This window comes from Podarcis gaigeae (genome assembly GCF_964106915.1).
Source record: "Podarcis gaigeae genome assembly, chromosome: 1".
Classification (NCBI taxonomy): Eukaryota; Metazoa; Chordata; class Lepidosauria; order Squamata; family Lacertidae; genus Podarcis; species Podarcis gaigeae.
In genome coordinates this window covers 90,702,392-90,720,487 of record NC_139678.1, presented here as the reverse complement: position 1 = coordinate 90,720,487, position 18,096 = coordinate 90,702,392, and the positions used below count along the sequence as shown (strand labels likewise).

General features: G+C 41.3%; 1 protein-coding gene across 1 annotated transcript in view; it reads right to left on the bottom strand.

The window, feature by feature from the left end:
* Positions 1-18,096, bottom strand: part of GLI2 (GLI family zinc finger 2) — a 192,767-nt gene that overhangs the window by 137,212 nt on the left and 37,459 nt on the right. Inside the window, exon 2 of the mRNA XM_083733935.1 lies at positions 9,194-9,359. Coding sequence (XP_083590061.1) covers positions 9,194-9,338 — 145 coding nt within the window. The 5' untranslated portion in view covers positions 9,339-9,359. The remainder of the gene's footprint in view (positions 1-9,193; positions 9,360-18,096) is intronic.

Sequence of the window (18,096 nt, the reverse complement as noted above, 5' to 3'; positions counted from 1 at the left end):
ATAGTTGACTGCAAGGGGTCAAAGTTACAGAGCTGTGTAGCAGCTGTACGAGTTTTTGTTGTGTCAAAAAAGCACCCCTTATTGGGACTTGTTGCTCAGTTATTTGTTTCCACACTGCTGTGATGAAGACAGCGGTAGCAAAAGCCGCCGAGTGAGAAAGCAGTGGCAGTGGAAGGAGTGTGGCTTGTGTAATGGTTAACGTTGGCCACTTTTGAAACTGGAAAGTGCCGGCGGGTGGGAGGGGCTTACTTGCATTTATTCTCAATAAATCCTCTCAAGTGTTCTGACCTTGAAGTGAGGGTCCCCAGGTCCTTGTCTAGAGCCACATTAAGCATTAAGAGAGGGAGAGGGAGAGGGAGAGGGAGAGGGAGAGGGAGAGGGAGAGGGAGAGAGAGAGAGAGAGAGAGAGAGATCACATGGTACGACATTAATAGAAACACGAAATACAAAATCTATGCAAGGTGTTACACTGTGCTTAATTAAACTCACACACTGGGTAAAAAGAACCACACCAAATCCACCTCAGGCTTTGCCGTTAGGTGTCAAGGAAGTAACACAATCCATCCCTTTGCTCTGTTGGCGCTCCACTGTCTTTTCAAGGCACGGAGGCCATTCTTTAAGGAGGGTGGGGAATTCAAGCCCCATTTCTAGGTGTCAGTAGTGGAAGCGCAGCGTTTCTTAAGAGCATTCTTCTTTGCCACTTGCCTGACCCCGAGAGCAGTCCCACTGCTCCGCAAAGGCAGCTGTGGAACGCTCTGCCAAACCCTATCAATTATTTAGCGTCAAAGGGAAAAGACTTAATCTGTGTGATAAAAGAATGGATTTTATCTGGAGCTTGTTCTCGTTTAAAAGTGATTTACACAAGCAATCTCTCCAGGCCTTTTCCATAATGTAATTATTTATTTTGTGTTAGCGGCCTTCCTTCAGCTCGGGTTATTTTTATCTGCTGCAGCCTTTAAATAGGAGAAGGGGAAACCCACTAAGTCCCTATTGATCCCCCCCCCCCCCAAATATAGCTTCACTGTTTGAAGAAGAAAAAATACAAGTCTTACAGCTCTTTCAAACTTTGCCTTAAAATATCTATTCCATGCATGGGAGTTATCCATCTATAGATAGGGTGGTGGATGATAAGGTCTGCATCACATGGAACAAAAACCAGCAGATAAGACATTTCAGTTACCTACAGTGTTCACTGTAGCACTTGAGAGCCATGCTGATACTTGACAGCAGGTAAAAAGGGATGCCAAACACATCTTGGAAACTGGCACTTGGTCCTGGGCCTCCATACCCAATAAATAAATGTATGCCTTTCACATGCTATGGAGAACACAGTGTATGGGCAGGCACTCATAATTTCCTTAAACTGTGGCAACTTCCACAGTCAATCTTCTTTATACATGTTTAATCTCAAAAGAGCCCCCGAGTTGTCCTGCTGCATAACATCAACTTCAGAGTTCTGCAGACTGAAGAAATTCTGAACATCTGGAGCAGTCCTTAGGTAACATTATGGTACAGCTGGAGAAAATCCAAGGGAGTAATCAGTGACTATACTCTACCGGTACAGAAATAACAGAATTGCCCTTCCAAAAGAATAGCAAGCCATATTCTTGCTCAAATCCCGACCCTGAAATTGTGGTTTCAGAGAGTTTATTCTACTTAACTTGCAAAGGAGCTGTGGTCTTACAAGGAGCTGTACTTTATCCAGGAGCTCAGGTTTTGCAAGACTTGTAGCTTGTAGAAGGGCTCCCTCTGAAAATGCTTTAAACCATTAAGTTCCGCTCTTAGAAACCAAACTGAACTTTGAACTTAACATACAGTGCGAATCCTAACCATGGGTGGAAGTAGGACTTGTTGCGATGACCTCCTGCTAGTGCAACTGGTTTTGTTGAATCTGCCCCCGTTTCTACTAAGAAGTAAGTCCTACTGCATTCAGGTAAATGGGTTTAGGATTGCAGACTAAGAAACGTAGTAGATTTCAGTGAAGCAAAACTGACTAAAACAAAAGCATCTGTTTTCTTTAAAGGTGGGGGCGGGATATCCAGGACATGGTAACCTGTGATTTTTTAAGATGAAGATGTTTTAACAGGACCAACTTGCCATATAAGATTCTTTCACCGGTCCTCAATAAAATTGCCTCCAGCTCATATGTTCAGCCAGGGGTATTGCTGAAATAGCATGGATGAGGGTTGGTGAGAGCTCTTCCTATGTTGATTTTTGTCATAATTAATATAATTGTGGGAGCTGTCTTAACTTATGTTCAGTTTCCCCCCATGTGGTGTGTGTCAGATGTTTTGCACTGCAACTCTCTTCATCCTTGACCATGCTGGCTAGGGTTGGTGGGATTTGCAGTCCAATACACCTGAAGGGTACCATGCTGGTGAAGAACAACCTAGTTCATGAGTAGGCAAACTAGGGCCCAGGGGCCAGATTCGGCCCAATCGCCTTTTAAATCTGCCCTGCGGACGGTCCGGGAATCAGCGTGTTTTTACATGAGTAGAATGTGTGCTTTTATTTAAAATGCATCTCTGTGGGGCATAGGAATTCGTTCATCCCCCCCCCAATATAGTCCGGCCCCCCACAAGGTCTGAGGGACAGTGGACCGGCCCCCTGCTGAAAAAGTTTGCTGACCCCTGACCTAGTTCAATACTGCATAGTCCATCTGATGGAAGGTTTCCCCAGCTATGTTAACTAACATCCAATAACTAGAGATGGCAGGGACTGAACCTAGGACCTTACATGTGACAAGTATGTGCTCTATCATGAAAGACTCACAAGGTCTAGAAGCCCTCAGATTAACTGCAAAGGAAAAGGAACAGGAACCGCCCAAGTCTATACTGTAGTTATGAGGATAGATCTACAGCAAAATTCACTGCCCACTCATTCTTATTACACTCTTCCCTCTTCTACATTACCTGATAATGGAATTCTCCTGGCAGCAAAAAAATAAAAATATCAGAAGAAACCTGCTGAATCAGGCCAAAGGCCCACCTAGTTCACCATCTTGTTCTCCCAATGGACAAGCAGATGCGGGACCCGAGCACATCAGCAATCTCCTCACTTGCTTTTCCTAGCATCTGGTACTCAGAGTCATACTGCCTCTGATGATGGAGGTAAAACTTCCCTCTGCCTTTCTGGGGTCTTCCAACATTCAGTTTCATCACATGTCCCCATTTCTAGTCTTAAAGGAGAAGGAGAAAAACTTCTGTCTATCCTAGGGTTGCCATATTTCAAAAAGTGAAATTCTGGACAGAAAAGAAGTTGTTGAGCTTTTTTTTTTGCTTGCGGCTGCAGTATTCCCAACATATGGCAGCCATAGCACTTCTCCACACCACGCTTTTCTAATTTATTTCTGTAACTTACAACATTTCTGTAACTTACAACATTTTATGAATCATCTACAATCTCTAACAAACTAAAATACATGACAACATCATAGGTACAACAAGAAAGTATTATGTGCAATCAAATAAAATTAATGCCCCCCCCATTCATGCTGAAATAAAAATGTCTTCACACCCAGCCAAGATCCATAGAATGTTGGCATCTGCTTCTCCTCCACTGGGAGGCTGAACACTTCATCATGTCTATGGCAATCCAGTACACGTCAATGCACAGTTGCAGATTATAACCATTAGAGTGGAAATCATACATTTTGAATGTCTCTAGGCCATGGAACAAGACTTCACACACCTTTTTTTAGGAGTGTCCATTTCCAAATTGCCTAGGGCATGTTTTGCAATATGCGTCATACAGAATGAACTTCACTTTAGGATGTTGCTGCTGATGGACGTACTAAAAGCAACAGAGATGATGGATGGAAAAGGCATTTAGTAAGACCATGGAAATTTCTGTTCAGCCTTCAGAGATGCACCTAGGATGGGTATCGGTTAAACCACTTTACAGCCAGATAGATAGCTTCAAACAACATTTCAGCTGCCTGCCAATAATTCACAAAGTATATCTCCTTATCCTGCATTCTTACTACAGTCTGTTTCCATGACTCCAACACCAGAGGAATTGGTCTAAATTTGTAGCCATTTCCTCTGTTCTACAGAGTGCCATGATTAGCTACATCTGTTATGCAGTTAATTGGGGGAAGAACTGGTGCTGATGTTAACTTTGGGGTTCCCTTAACTACATTTAAGAGTTTAGGAACAAGCCACGAGACTGAGTGCTCCTTTGCTAGAATGAATTTCCTTCTGATCTGCAGTGCAGTTAAGGGATTCATTGTTAAAACCAATCAAGTGCTGCAATTAAAGCAAATACTTTGTTTGCACTGACACCTTGACTGAGGTAGAAGGAATAAATTTTCTCAGGGGAGATGCAGGGCAGGAGGTAGAGAGCACCTGATTCAATGGTTTGTCCCAGTCTCTGGTCCTCTGGGCTGTTCCATCATAAGAAAAAATAAGAGAAGAATGAACTTAGATGGCATAGACTGCTTATTAGAGGTCGCAGGAGTCAAAAGATGGTCGGGGAAAGGGCCAGAAGGTGGCCTGAACAATGTTAGTCAATGTGAACCCTGTGGAGAGATCTGAACACTTTATTCACACAGTTTTCTCAGGCTAAGACATTCCAATCTACTCCAACAAAAAACAGCTTAAGGAGAAAAGAACTTTAGAGGCCTAGAATTTGAATTAATTTGCAATATATAAGTATCTCTTCTGCTGCTCTTTTCTGGTGAAACTAGGCAAACAAGTCTCTAGAGCCGTCACTGGCTTGCCAAGGAGGATAGGTTAGGCGACTTTAAGTGGCAGTTTCTATTTTCTTATTCCTTTAATTCTAAGGAACACACACACAGTTGACATTTTTATTGGTTTGTTTATATGAGGTCTGCTGGGATTCTCCTTTCCTTCTACCTTCTCTTTCCCATGCCCATGGCTGACCCACTTATCTATCTTGTCAATCCTCATGACTTTTGGGGGGACGATTCAATCTGTGTTGCTTACATAGACTGCTTGGGAATCAGAGTGGAAAAAGCTGCTTCCTTCTAGTCCCAACTGTATCACTGAGGCTGAACAGGTGATTCTAAGTGTCTCTTTTGGTCCGTTTATCATTAGATATAATTTTGCAGCCATTTTGCAACTGTGTGTCCCACAAGAAGCACATTAGGGGTTCATTGATGAGAAGCTTGGTCATGGTGGGCAAGGTTTTCTGAAATAAAGCTTGTCTGTCCCCCTGAAATGTACAGCCTCCCCTTAGGGAATGTTAGTGTTCAGAGTCTCCTAGGTACCCACTCCGTTTCTGTGGGCTGATAGTTCAGCCCAGCAAAGGGAAAGGTTTGGACAATAATTTTGGCAGATCAGACCACTATATGCAGCTGAGTTAGGATGTGCCTGTTCCCACTGCCCAGCTGGCATGCTGGTAATTCCAGTCCACTCAGTGATGGTGCATCTGAAGTCAGCCAATACATGTAATATCCAGCACACAATCTCCATCAACTTTGGGAGGGCCCAGCCCCCTCAAATATTTTATTGGGGGAGTTGGCATGACATTGGATACCAACTCAATTGGGATATCAAATCAATTGGACAGGGGAGAAAATGCTTTCTTGACCTCATCTACAACAGCCTTTTAGACCCTTGATCTGAAGAAGTAGTCTATTGGAGCCTCAAATTAAAAAAACCCACACAGAATATTTTTCGTTCTGCAGCATTAATGTACCCTGTACAATATTCCATTCCAACAGTTCTGTACTTAAAAGCACATGTGCAAGGTGACGGGTTTTTATTTAATCAACCAAGGCATTAATTTCTGAGAAATATTACCTAGGGTAAAGAGTACATCTTGGTTTTCACTGGCTCCAACCTTGGCTTTCCCATGTTTACACCAAATGACTTGTTGGACTTCATTATACACGAAGTATTTCCATAGATCAGAGGCAGTGAGACCTATGCAACTAACATAAAATAAATTACCACCCCATGATAAATGGTTCTATTAGCAATCCAGATTGTTAAACTCCGATAGAACAGAATGGAGGGAGCACCAGCCCATTCATTCTCCCTCCGGCAGATACCAAGTTGTAAATAGGTTATTTTGTGTGTAAATAACACATTAAAACTCAGCATTAGCTGTGTCTTTTGATAGAGAGGAAATTGTTCCAAATAAATAACCCCGGACAGGAATGTAAAATAAGCCAGATTTAATAGTGCATGCCTCCTGTAGCCGTGTTAAACATGACTAAAATGATAAACCCCAGAATATACTAATAGTAAACCATGCTCTGACATCAAAGTAATGAGGCCATATTTTTACCCAGCTTTAGAAATGCTAAAATTAGTCTTGACAGAGCTAGACATCAGGGGGGAAATGCTGCCAACGTAAACACCATCAATTCTCCAAGCTGGTATTTGTGTCATGAGGGGTGTGCATTATTGTGGGGTTCGGGGGGGGGCATACTGTTAACGATAAGGCACTTGACACTTTCAATTAAGAGCTGAAACAAATATTTACAAACGTTCAACATTCATTAAATTTTCTAATTTGACCAGCCAGTTTTTAAAACAAGGTATTTCAATTTCAATTTTATATTTTGAATGTGATTCTTCTTTTACTTCAAAATATAAATGCTTTTAATATGGTATCTCTTGATTGTTTTGAGCTTGACAGCATTCACATATGAACTGTCAAATACTGATTACTACTACATATTAGCCATCAAATACTACTAAATACCAACCAGATACTGGTGCGTATGACATAGGGATCCTATTCAAATGGCTTTCAAAGTAAGTTTGAAGCCTAGAACCATATTGGCAGCGCTAGCAATGCCTTCTGCATGTCACCTACTTGGTTGGAGGTAGGTGATGGAGTATGCTTGCCCCAGTTACTCATTTTTCAGCTGTATTAGACAGTAAGGTTCCGTGGATAAGCCAGCTAGAATATCAGATGAAATACCTCTTGACTTCTTTTGGTGGGAGTCTCTCAGGCATATTACAGCCCTCAGCTAAGATCTGGGAAATGTTGCTGACTGACTACCATCACAATGTGGTGTTTGGACGCTACTGTTTCTAAACTTCCAATTACCTGAAATTTCAAGCTGTCATTTTATAATCCACACTAAACATTTCAGTGCATTTATACCAATATAAAGCATCATGAGCTGGGCCTGGCTTTCCCTTAGGGTAGTGGGTGGTAAACACAGCACTGTTGTACCATAGCAGTATTATGTGGTTGTTCAAAAATATGGGGCGGTATTATGCAAATGTTTTGTGCTAGTGCAAGGTGATTTCCTTCCTTCTCCCACCCCTGCTTATCCCCAGCGCTGTCCACAAATCTGCTCCAGAGGACGGGGGGAACCCCAGAACAGATTCAGGGGACAGGTAACGTAGGGGGGAAACTTTCTGCTACACAAGGAGTAATCCTTGCATTGATGGAGCATTCACCTTAGAACTATGTTGAGTACAACCCATGGTGTACAGTTGTGTGGCTGGTTTTAATGGTTTTATCTTGTATTTGAGACATCTCTCAATAATGTTCTTTCCAGAGCTAGTAACATTTGTTGTTGTTCTGTTTCGTGAGTGATCTCTAAAAGGTTTCCCCCACTGCTCACCCCTTAACCATTGTCCTGCATATTTGATGCTTTTACAGAAGAACAACAACTGGGAGGTTTCTTTTTGAACAGGTGAAATATAGACTTACACCTTTTGAAATTGTAAGTAGTTATAAAGAAAGAGATGGGAATCTTTCTCACTTCCCCTGGCAAGCCCATGTTATCTACCAAATAGCCAAGAAAACAAAGAAAGCTGATGGCAAGGGGTGGGTGGGGAACTTTTCCTACATTCTTCTGTTCAGGGGACTATATAGTGTCAAAAGAATGAGGCAAAGATATATTCTGAAACACAGTCTTGTCCAGCAATGAGAAATATTTTTGAAAGGCCAAAAATCAGCTGAAAAAGTTTATACAGCTGAAAATGCCACTTGTCACATTCCACCGGTCAAGTCTCAGCTAATTTGTTCCTTCATTTCCTGCTGTGAGAGGTCATTCTGTCCCATGCAAGGAAAACAAGGAGTGGTTGGTGTCTAACCAGAGCAAGCAACAGTTCTCTGATTTTGCTGTGTGTGATTCCCTCTTACAACAGCAAATACCAACAAGTTCCCAGTCAGTTGTACACAAATGTAGGGTTCAGTGAGCAATCCACAGCATACTCCCAGGCAGTTCTGGTTTGCAAAACCCCATTTTTACTAGAGTTAGGTTTCTCTGGGAGATACCCAATTAATGAGGCCCACAGGCCAAATGCAGCCCCCAGACCTCTCAGACTGGCCCTCTGTACTCTGCCCAGGCTATGCCCTCTTTTTGGAGCCAGAACCATTACTGGCCCTGCTTTGCATTCCCCTCAAGTCGTTTTACCTGGCTGGAATGTATCCTTCAACTGTCGTAGTATCTTTTGCTTGCCAGGATGGAAGGTGGAGAGTTGTGTGTCTGGCTACACTCACTTTTGCTACGACAACTATTTCTATGCAGCCTGTGGAAAATTGCTCCTGAGGCAATGTGAGCCCCTTGAAGTAAGTCATACTCAGAGTTGAGCCATTTAAATCAATGGACTAACTTCAATGGATCTTTTGGATATAATCCTCTGTTAATAAGAGTCTTTAGTTCTTTCAGGCTAGCCACTTTCCCCATATTCTTTCTGATTCACGTTAGTCACTATGGGGCCATCATGATCTGAATTCCTTTTATGCTTTTATATTAACTTTAAAAACACACACATACACACACACACCCTAAATTAAACAACAATCAGCTGTTTGGGTAAATAGTTCGATTTTTGCTGCAGGACAGGACAGGACAGGACAATAGCAAAATAAACCACAAAACCTGTAAATTATGGTGTTCTCTGCTGGAAGACAGAACATTTTGCATTCCCCTCCTGAAGATGAATTACTCTGTTCATTCCACACAGGCATCCAGGAAACAGCAACAACTGACAATCAGTACTATCTCTGGAGTTAATTTGAATGCAAAAGCCACATGCGTCTCAAAACAGGTCCAGGTTACTCTCTGTGAAGGCATGGGATCTGCAGTCTGTCAATTTCCAGTTGCTTTAACTTTCTAAGACCAAGAGCCCCAATAAACTCAGCATATTCACACATGAACATATGCCTCTGTTCATATTAAAACCTAACAGTCTAATGAAAAAGAGCCCCTGTTGCTTTCAAAGTGTGGGAAACAAAACAACAACGAAAAAAGTACCTCCTTGTGTCACTGCTGCTGCTGCGGCTGCTCCTAAAGGAGTTGTTTTCTTCGTTGTTTCATTAAAACCATTGCCTTCCAGAAGGGCATTTTTCCCTTCTTTCTTTCCAGCAGCAGTTGAGGTGGATGTTTCCATCTTAGACATACATATTCCAGCTCCCCAGTCCTTAAAAACAAAGAAAAAAATAGCAGTTCAGACATTTCTTCTGTGAAAAATGCAAAAAAAGCCTGGATTCATGGAGGATGATTGATCCCATTCCAAAAAATAATTAAAAACACAAACATTCATAGATCTGTTTAATTGCTCACCAAGTCTTCGTTAAGCTATTGTAATTATTACCAGAAAGAGCACGAATCCCCAAAAGTGCCAAGCTTTCAACTTTAAAATAATAATAATAATTTAGAGTTGACTTCCTGCCAACAGTAAAATTATTTTTACTTTTGTAAATCTAAAGTTGCCTTGTGTGCCAGCAGCCAAGGTAAAAAGCAAAAGCTTTTGGTCTGGACTACTTATTAAAAATTGCATAGGTAACATCACTTAAGAATCTTAAAACATTTTATATCCTTCAATGGGGATTCTTCGAAAATTGTCCATTCTCAAAGCTTTCCGCAGCCATAGCAATTGCATAAAATTGCAGGACTTAATGATATTAGTAAAGAAAATACACTTCTGGGAAACCACGTCTACGGATTTTGAGCTTAAATAAAATTTACTGTCGGTTTGTTTTGTTATTTTTATTTTACTTTAAAGGGAGAACAACAATGCACATGATTCTGCCAACTTTAAGCATTTTAGATCTTATAATTCAACTAAGGCTGTACTTTAACTTTCCCACTGAATGAACAGGACACAGCCTAGGACGTTTTACCACACTAGGCAAAACTAAAAATGCCGCTGTATATATGCACACATGAGGCAGCCAGGGGAGTAAAATGAGACAGACAGTGGTGAGTGGGGATGCAGTGGTGTAGCAAATCCATTGCAGCTGGGCAGATCTGCCACCTGAAGCAATTGCCTCACCCTGCTTCATGGGCTGGCCAACCCTGACAGGACAAATTTGCTTAACTTTGGCTGGATCCTCACGCCTTATACATTTCAGCATATGAGAGAGATGGCAGTACTAAATTATTATACAATGTGAAAAAAATTTCCGCATCTCAACATGGGGTGGAATTCAGTGTCATGCTATTACAAATGTTTCATCTGCACAAGCATTCCAGCTTGGTCCTGCCTCTCCTCCCACTGTGTGCTGTTCTGGGAATTTTCCCAAACCCCTCAGAGTCAATTTCAAGAGACGTGAGGGGGTGGAGAGTGGGCAGGGTGAAGCCCCCTTGCACAGGTGGAATGGGAGTCCTCCGGCGAATCCTGCCCAGAAAACACAACCTTACACACACACAACAGAAATGGCAATTTAACTTCTTGAGTATACTCAGGGGTGTCTCAGGTGGGGGATACTGCCTCCCTGGAATCCTCAATGTATTTATTTTAACAGACACATGTACATCCACCAAGTAAATAAGAGGCTTAGAGTGATCTCTGAGGCCACTTATTGAGAGTGGCTGCCAGACTTGGACTCTCTGCACTTTTCTGAAGGAGAACCTTCCTGGGCCAGATGAAAGCTTCTTCTTCTTGCCTAATGATGCTGCTTCTGCAAATGTTAAAATAGCAACCATGATGTAAACCTCAAAAGAGACAGTATCCAGGTTCAAGCAGGAGCAGGACATGGGAATATCCCCACTGACAATACCGAGGCAGCTACCAGCACTGTACAATTTGAAAGACAGAAAAAGACTAGCTATAATGAACTACACTTCGAAAGAACTTATACAGTGGTACCTCAGGTTACAGACGCTTCAGGTTACAGAAACTTCAGGTTATAGACTCCGCTAACCCAGAAATAGTACCTCAGGTTAAAAACTTTGCTTCAGGATGAGAACAGAAGTCGCGTGGTGGCAGCGCGGTGGCGGCAGCAGCAGCAGCAGGAGGCCCCATTAGCTAAAGTGGTACCTCAGGTTAAGAACAGTTTCAGGTTAAGAATGGACCTCCAGAACGAATTCAGTTCTTAACCCAAGGTAGAATTGTACAATGCTGGACTCCTACAGAAAGTTATGACTTCAGGCATGATAGTATGAGTCCAAAAGCATTTTGCTATGCATTGCTTTCTAAATATTCTCCTTGGTTAACATACTCTGCTGTCATTACCTTTTATTCCCCCAATCAATCGTATGAGGAGCACAGGACATATTCATTACCAAAGTTTGTACCAACTACAAAGACTTCAATGAAGTTGCAAGAGAGTGCTCACAAAGTGGATGCCATAGAGGTTCTAACTTCCTTTCTGGCATGAACAGGAAAAAAAGCTACCAACTGAGCAGCAACAAACACACCATTCAAAGTAATTCACTATAAAATGAAGGATCAACATAGGAAATGTTTTATTTGGGCTATTTGCACTAATTAAGAAATGCAGTATGAGATTAGATCTTCACCCCCCCGAACTTCAGAGAATGGGAAGTCACCCAAAAGATACATAATTTGGCATTGAATATTTGACTTTTTTGATTGTATTATAATTTGGAATGTTTTAATGTGGTTTTTATTGGATTGTTAAAATGGAAAAATTAATAAATATTGTATTAAAAAAAGCAAAGTAATTCACTATATACTAAGCAAGGCGGAGTTGTCCTGATTTCCTTAATCAAAATCTCATGATTACAAAGGAACCATGCATGTCTTCAAATTTGTTAAACACTTCACTCTTTCTTATATTGAAGAGATAAAGAAGAAAGAGTCTTTTTCTTATTAAAAATGGATCATGCATCCCCCCCCCCCCTTTTTCACACACAACTCTTAAGAGTCACATTTTAGCCAAGGACATCAGTAGTACATTAGACATCCTTAGGACTGGAGCTCATTATGCTTCCTGGAAAGCACACAAAGTAACTCGGAATAAGTGAGACTTTCACTGTCAAGAGATGCAAAACTTGAGAGCACAATAAAAAGATGACACGGCTTTGCAATCTTCTGTGGTTTCTGGTATACCCACAACAAACGAACCCTAAAAAGATCCAAAGAGTTAACACCTGGATATTAGTTCCTAAACAATTAGCAAGCCTTCATAGAGGCCATTCTAACCTCCATATGAAAAGATATCAGCTCTTCTAAACAAGCCGTAAGATGTTGGCGCAGAAATACGATTGCACAAGCTTCTCAGCTGAATATTTGTCTAAATGACATCCTTCTATATTTGTGGTTAGTAGGCTGAACATACAAGATACGGTTCTTGAGAAATTTATTCACCTCCTACTCCCATTTCTTTGTTTTTTGTTGTAGAAGGAAATTGAAAAGAAGTGAGAGAGCTGTTACAGGATAGGTGAATCCTTGCATAATGATCTCAAGCCCCAGATCATGAGAAGCTGTCTTATACTGAATCAGACCATTCATCCACCTAGTCCAGTATTGTCTACCCTGCAGGTTCCAGGCTGCTGTCATGACTAGTCCTACCTGAAGATGCTGCAGATGCAACCTGGGACCTTCAGAAGGCAAAGCAGATGCTCTACCACTGAGCTGCAGCCCCAATTGTGTTTCTTCAAGTCCTTCACCATCAAGTGATTGCCAGGATTCACCCCCGACTGCTGCTGTAGGGGATGCAAAATTGCCTTAGAGCAGCATCTTTCAGTTTGGTTCTAAACGTGTTTATTTCAAGTAATGCTGAATAAGAAGAAAACCAAACCATCAAGGTTGGGCCATAAAGAATTGATTGTTCAGAGCTACTAACACACAGGCAGAATTATTTGTTAGTGCTATTGTTAATTTATTAATTGGAGTATATACTTCTGGTTTTTCTGGTGTTATAAAACAAACAGAACAATTTTAATCTGTTTGCATTGTCCTTTGTTAGCCCTCTTGAGTCTCTTCTGAGAAAGAGGGGAGGTGGTTTTTTAAAAAACAAAAATAAATAAATGTATTCAGAACTATGTCCCACTGACTTTAGCAAGTGTGCGCAGGGTATGTGAATCAAGAAATAATAAAGTGATTATACATATTTGCATTTAACAGTTAAATCCTTCTCAAGTGCTAGACTGAAAGGAAATATATATATATAAAGAATGTAGCCGCCTAATCTTTGGGATTTAAGCGACTTAGTATACATAAGTCTATAATTATTTGCTGATTTAAGGGTACTGGCTGACTGAGCGAATTAGAAAGGGAATACACGGTCTTTCACCTCTAGGTCATGGGGTCAGCAAGTCAGTAATGACCAAAAGTTCTTCCCAACTGACAGCCAAGCCCCACCGAAGAAGCAATAACTGAAAGTAATTAGAGTGATGGGCCAAGGAGTGACCCAGCTGCAATGAGGCTCAAACTCAGCCACTCTGCAATCTGAAGAAAAGCAGCCAGTCATTGAGGACTTCCACATACCTGTTTGTGTCGCTGAAATTATCCTTGATATTTCACTCATCACAAAACCATATCAAGAATGGGAGCTTCAGAAATTACTTTTGGAAATTTCAAAATCAGTCAAGATGTTTGTTGCCTGCTTATGCTGTCAATTTTTTAAACAGTCCATTTTTAGCATCCTGACCAAAGCTATAATTATTTATTATAGTTTATAATACTGGCCTGAAAGAGAAAGAGGAGGTGCAGTTGATATATTTGTGAGAGATTATTTTTTGCTAAACAATACTATCAAATCCATGTCAGAGTCTCTTAAGGAATAGAATGGGAGTTCATATTTCAGATAATCATATACAGTGGTACCTCGGGTTATATACGCTTCAGGTTAAATAAGCTTCAGGTTACAGACTCCACTCACCCAGAAATATCACCTTGGGTTAAGAACTTTGCTTCAGGATGAGAACAGAAATCATGCTCCGGCGGTGCGGCAGCAGCAGGAGGCCCCATTAGCTAAAGTGGTACCTCAGGTAAAGAACAGTTTCAGGTTAAAAACGGACCTCTGGAACGAATTAAGTACTTAACCCGAGGTACCACTGTAATTCTGCTCACTGAAACTTCCATAGGCTTCCCTGACCACCTGATTGAAACAAAGTCCACCTGCCGGCAGAATGCTACCCAGGACAACAAGCCTGCACACAACCAGGTTCCCTCCCCCAAATTCTGGACACATGTCTTGCTTTGCTTTTTTTATACTGGGAGAAGGAATACATGCCAGCTGTTTGATGAAGCCTCCCAACCCCACGATTGGTGGCACCATGACAAGCATGCAGATTTCAATGAGACACTGCTTTTGAGCAGCCAGCTGACATGTCAAGGATTTTCCATTTCTCCTTTTCATGGCAGGATGCATCAAATGACTTTAAAATTGTTCATCTCACCTGACATCTTGACGCTAACTTTGTGGTGGGTTTATTAATAAAAATACTAAGGCAGCTTTATTATCAATCATTACAGTGGCTAAATTTCTCTGTTACTGAAGAATGTGCAAAGTTGTCTTTTGCAAAATCAGACCACAGTGTACATTTCTGAGGATGCCAAATGTATCTTTTTAATGAGGAATAAAGTTAGTTTTATTTAAAACAAAAACAAAACCTTTCTAACATCCCTCCTCCTACCCACACATTGCTTTTTATGCACTCAGTCCTCCAGTTTTTCCACTGCTGTATGTAAAACAGAATTTATAAACCCACTGATGGATTATCCCTACAGAGAGCCATTTAGCATGGGGGGAAAAATCCAAAAGGAAGCTTCATTTTATTTACCAGTAAAGGTAATTCAGAAGTAGCTACCTAGCAGAAGACCTTTTGTGGTATTCAGACACAACCCTTTCCTCAGTCATTACTCAAAATTTTTAAAAAATCTTAACCACATCTCTGCAGGAAGAAAGCTAGGCACTTGATCTTGACACCAAGAGTGATTGTGGCATTTTGGAGCTGCAGTATATAAATCTGTTGTGATGCTAAAATATTCAGAAATGCCCAAGATCTCAATAAGGAAACGGCTTTATGATTTGCCCTGGATGACCCCAGCTATTTTAACAGCTGCATTATATTTAATGAAAGAGAGATATCCCAACGGGATTTCAAAGAAAACAACTCAGAATCACGTTCTGAGGAAAACAAAAGCGTGTTAGGCACAGCCCACTTGGTCTGCGTATAATGGCCAGAACTGTTTTCTGAGCACGGAAACAAATCACAAGTTTAGGGAGCAACAAGCATCCTAGGAAGAATGCATGTCATTTGGATTTGTCCAAAACAGCATGTGCTGCCTGCTAAAGGAGACTTTTATTTGTTTACAACATTCTCATACTGCCCATTCATGAAAAATATTCTAAGCAGTGTACAGAACCATGATATCTGAAACACAGCATAGACACAAAATCAGAACCAATTTAATTATTGCTGAAGTACAGCTAGTCTGACACTGCCCATCCCTCAGTAACAGTCCCTTTTTCGTAGAGACACAGTTTTAACAAAGATATGCTTAAGCATGGATGAATCCAGGAGTTTCCATTTCAACCAGCATACACTGGCTGCATCCATATAATTCTCCAAACTATGGAGGGCTTGTTCTTTAGACCATGGTTTGGGGTATTATATTCCTACATTGGGTCATGTTGCCAATACTTTCATGTGAATTTTGGAAAATATGACATATTCCAGGCCAACTTTATCTAGCTTTTTCAAGACATGTGAACATTCTGTGATTTTTTTAGCTCATCGTGCTAGACATGTTGCTTCCTCCAATGTGGATTTATAAAAAAGTATAATAAATAGGCCACGGGACGCAGGTGGCGCTGTGGGTTAAATCACAGAGCCTAGGACCTGCTGTTCGAAAGGTTGGCGGTTCGAATCCCCGCGGCGGGGTGAGCTCCCGTCATTCGGTCCCAGCTCCTGTCCACCTAGCAGTTCGAAAGCACCTCTAAGTGCAAGTAGATAAAAAGGGACCACTTTCTAGCGGGAAGGTAAACGGCGTTTCCGTGTGCGGCACTGGTGCAGGCTCGCCAGATGCGGCTTCGTCACGCTGGCCACGTGATCCGGAAGTGTCTGTGGACAGCGCTGGCTCCCGGCCTCTTGAGTGAGATGAGCGCACAACCCTAGAGTCAGTCACGACTGGCCCTGACGGGCAGGGGGTACCTTTACCTTTTATAATAAATAGGGGGGTGGACTTTTTAACTATAACTCTCAGTGATGCCAAAACAAAATTTTCATTGAAAAATTAAATGAAAGGATGCGGCGTCTCTATTTCATTTGTTCTCTTCCAGGGGCTATTTATAAGAGGAAATGGCCTTGCCATACTTCTCTAACTTCCTATGAATAAAACAAAGTTTCCAGCCAAGTGTTTTAACACTGACTCAACACAGTGACTGCTGTGCTATCTTTTGCAACTTGTAAGATCCTGTTCCAGAACGAAATCCATTTCTTCATCTCACTCTTCTGTGCAATGCCAGCTAAACTGCAAAAGTAAAAACAAATCTAACTTGGTACAATGTAACAGAATCGTACCTCACAGATTTCTCTTAGCAGTGTCTACTGGGTTCCTCAAAACAGAACTCTTCTTTCTATTTACATATTAACAGCATAGTGTACTTGCAATGCTGAGATGGAGAAAGGATCAGCCTAAGGTGACCAGCACAATAGTCATATATGAAGAATGACAACCTCCAGCAGGGTCTTTTCTTCATGCAAAATAAAACAAATAAGGCATTGTGCTGGAGTACGTATGACTGGCAAGGAGATTAGTATGGAAAATGCTGCGATTTGGGATTGGTTTTCTAATCCCTAATCCCAGAAATACTGTGTTATTAAATTTGATTAGGTGGGAGAGTGGCTAGCCACATGGGCTTCAGTGGTCATTGCTTATTTCCACATTGCTGATTTTGAAACTCATAGATAGAAAACTGTTCTTAACTTGGGAAATGTAGGTATTAAATTAAAATTTAGAGATTGAGATGGTGGGACTGACCACATGGCTTCCGGTAAATCTGTCAGTGTTTATTTCCAAACACCTTATTAGTGAAGCTTATAGATGGTTAAACTAACTTAGAAAATTTAGGTACCCTTTTTAAATAAAAAACAACAACACCGCTGAACCCTCACCATACTTATGTATGCTGAAGGTTCTCATTGACTTCTTTGGGATTTGTTTGAAGGCTACAGCCTTTGTTATTTAAGAAGGTAAAGTATTCAATGCTCATTGACTCATCTGTCTCCCACAACAGTAAACAAGGTGAGTCAGTGGATGTATGATGTTGCAAAGGGCTCTCCAATATGGCACCCAGAGCCACACATGTGCCCACAGAGGCTTCATGTGATGCCCACAGGATCACCCCCATTGCCTCTCCCTCTGATGAAATTAGGCTTGAAAGAAGCATTCTACATAGCTTATATGTGTGTAGAATGTCCAAAACAGAGACTTAAAGTGGAAACCATATGTGGAGTCCATTGTGGACATCTGTAGGGACACACAAACTGATTCCCACAATCCATCTGCCCTCTACTTTGAGGAGTAAGGCTGTTGGAATTAGCTGTATGCCAAAATGAGGCTACACCTTGAATCATGCACTGAATTGCAGCTTAGTGCAGCACTCCTGATGTGCTACTCACTACAGCAGGCAGGAGAGGTGCAGGATGACTGGCCCAGAGAGGGAAGATTCATCAAGAAATTCAAAGGTATACAATGGCAGTCTCCTCCAGGAAGCAATACAGCAACTGTAACTGAGGAGGATGTAAGCTTTTGCATGTATAAAGAATACAAATATTGAATAATGGGGTGAAAGGCATGATGTCTAGAAAGTAGAGGAGTTCTTATGCAAATATCAGAGCCATATGTTGATCTGCAAGTTTATGTGAATAAGCAACCAAGAACAAACGAAAAGTCGCCTTAAGCTTGAGTCAGCAATTTCCATTGAGAAGTTGGCATTAAGCTGTGATCTTAAATTATA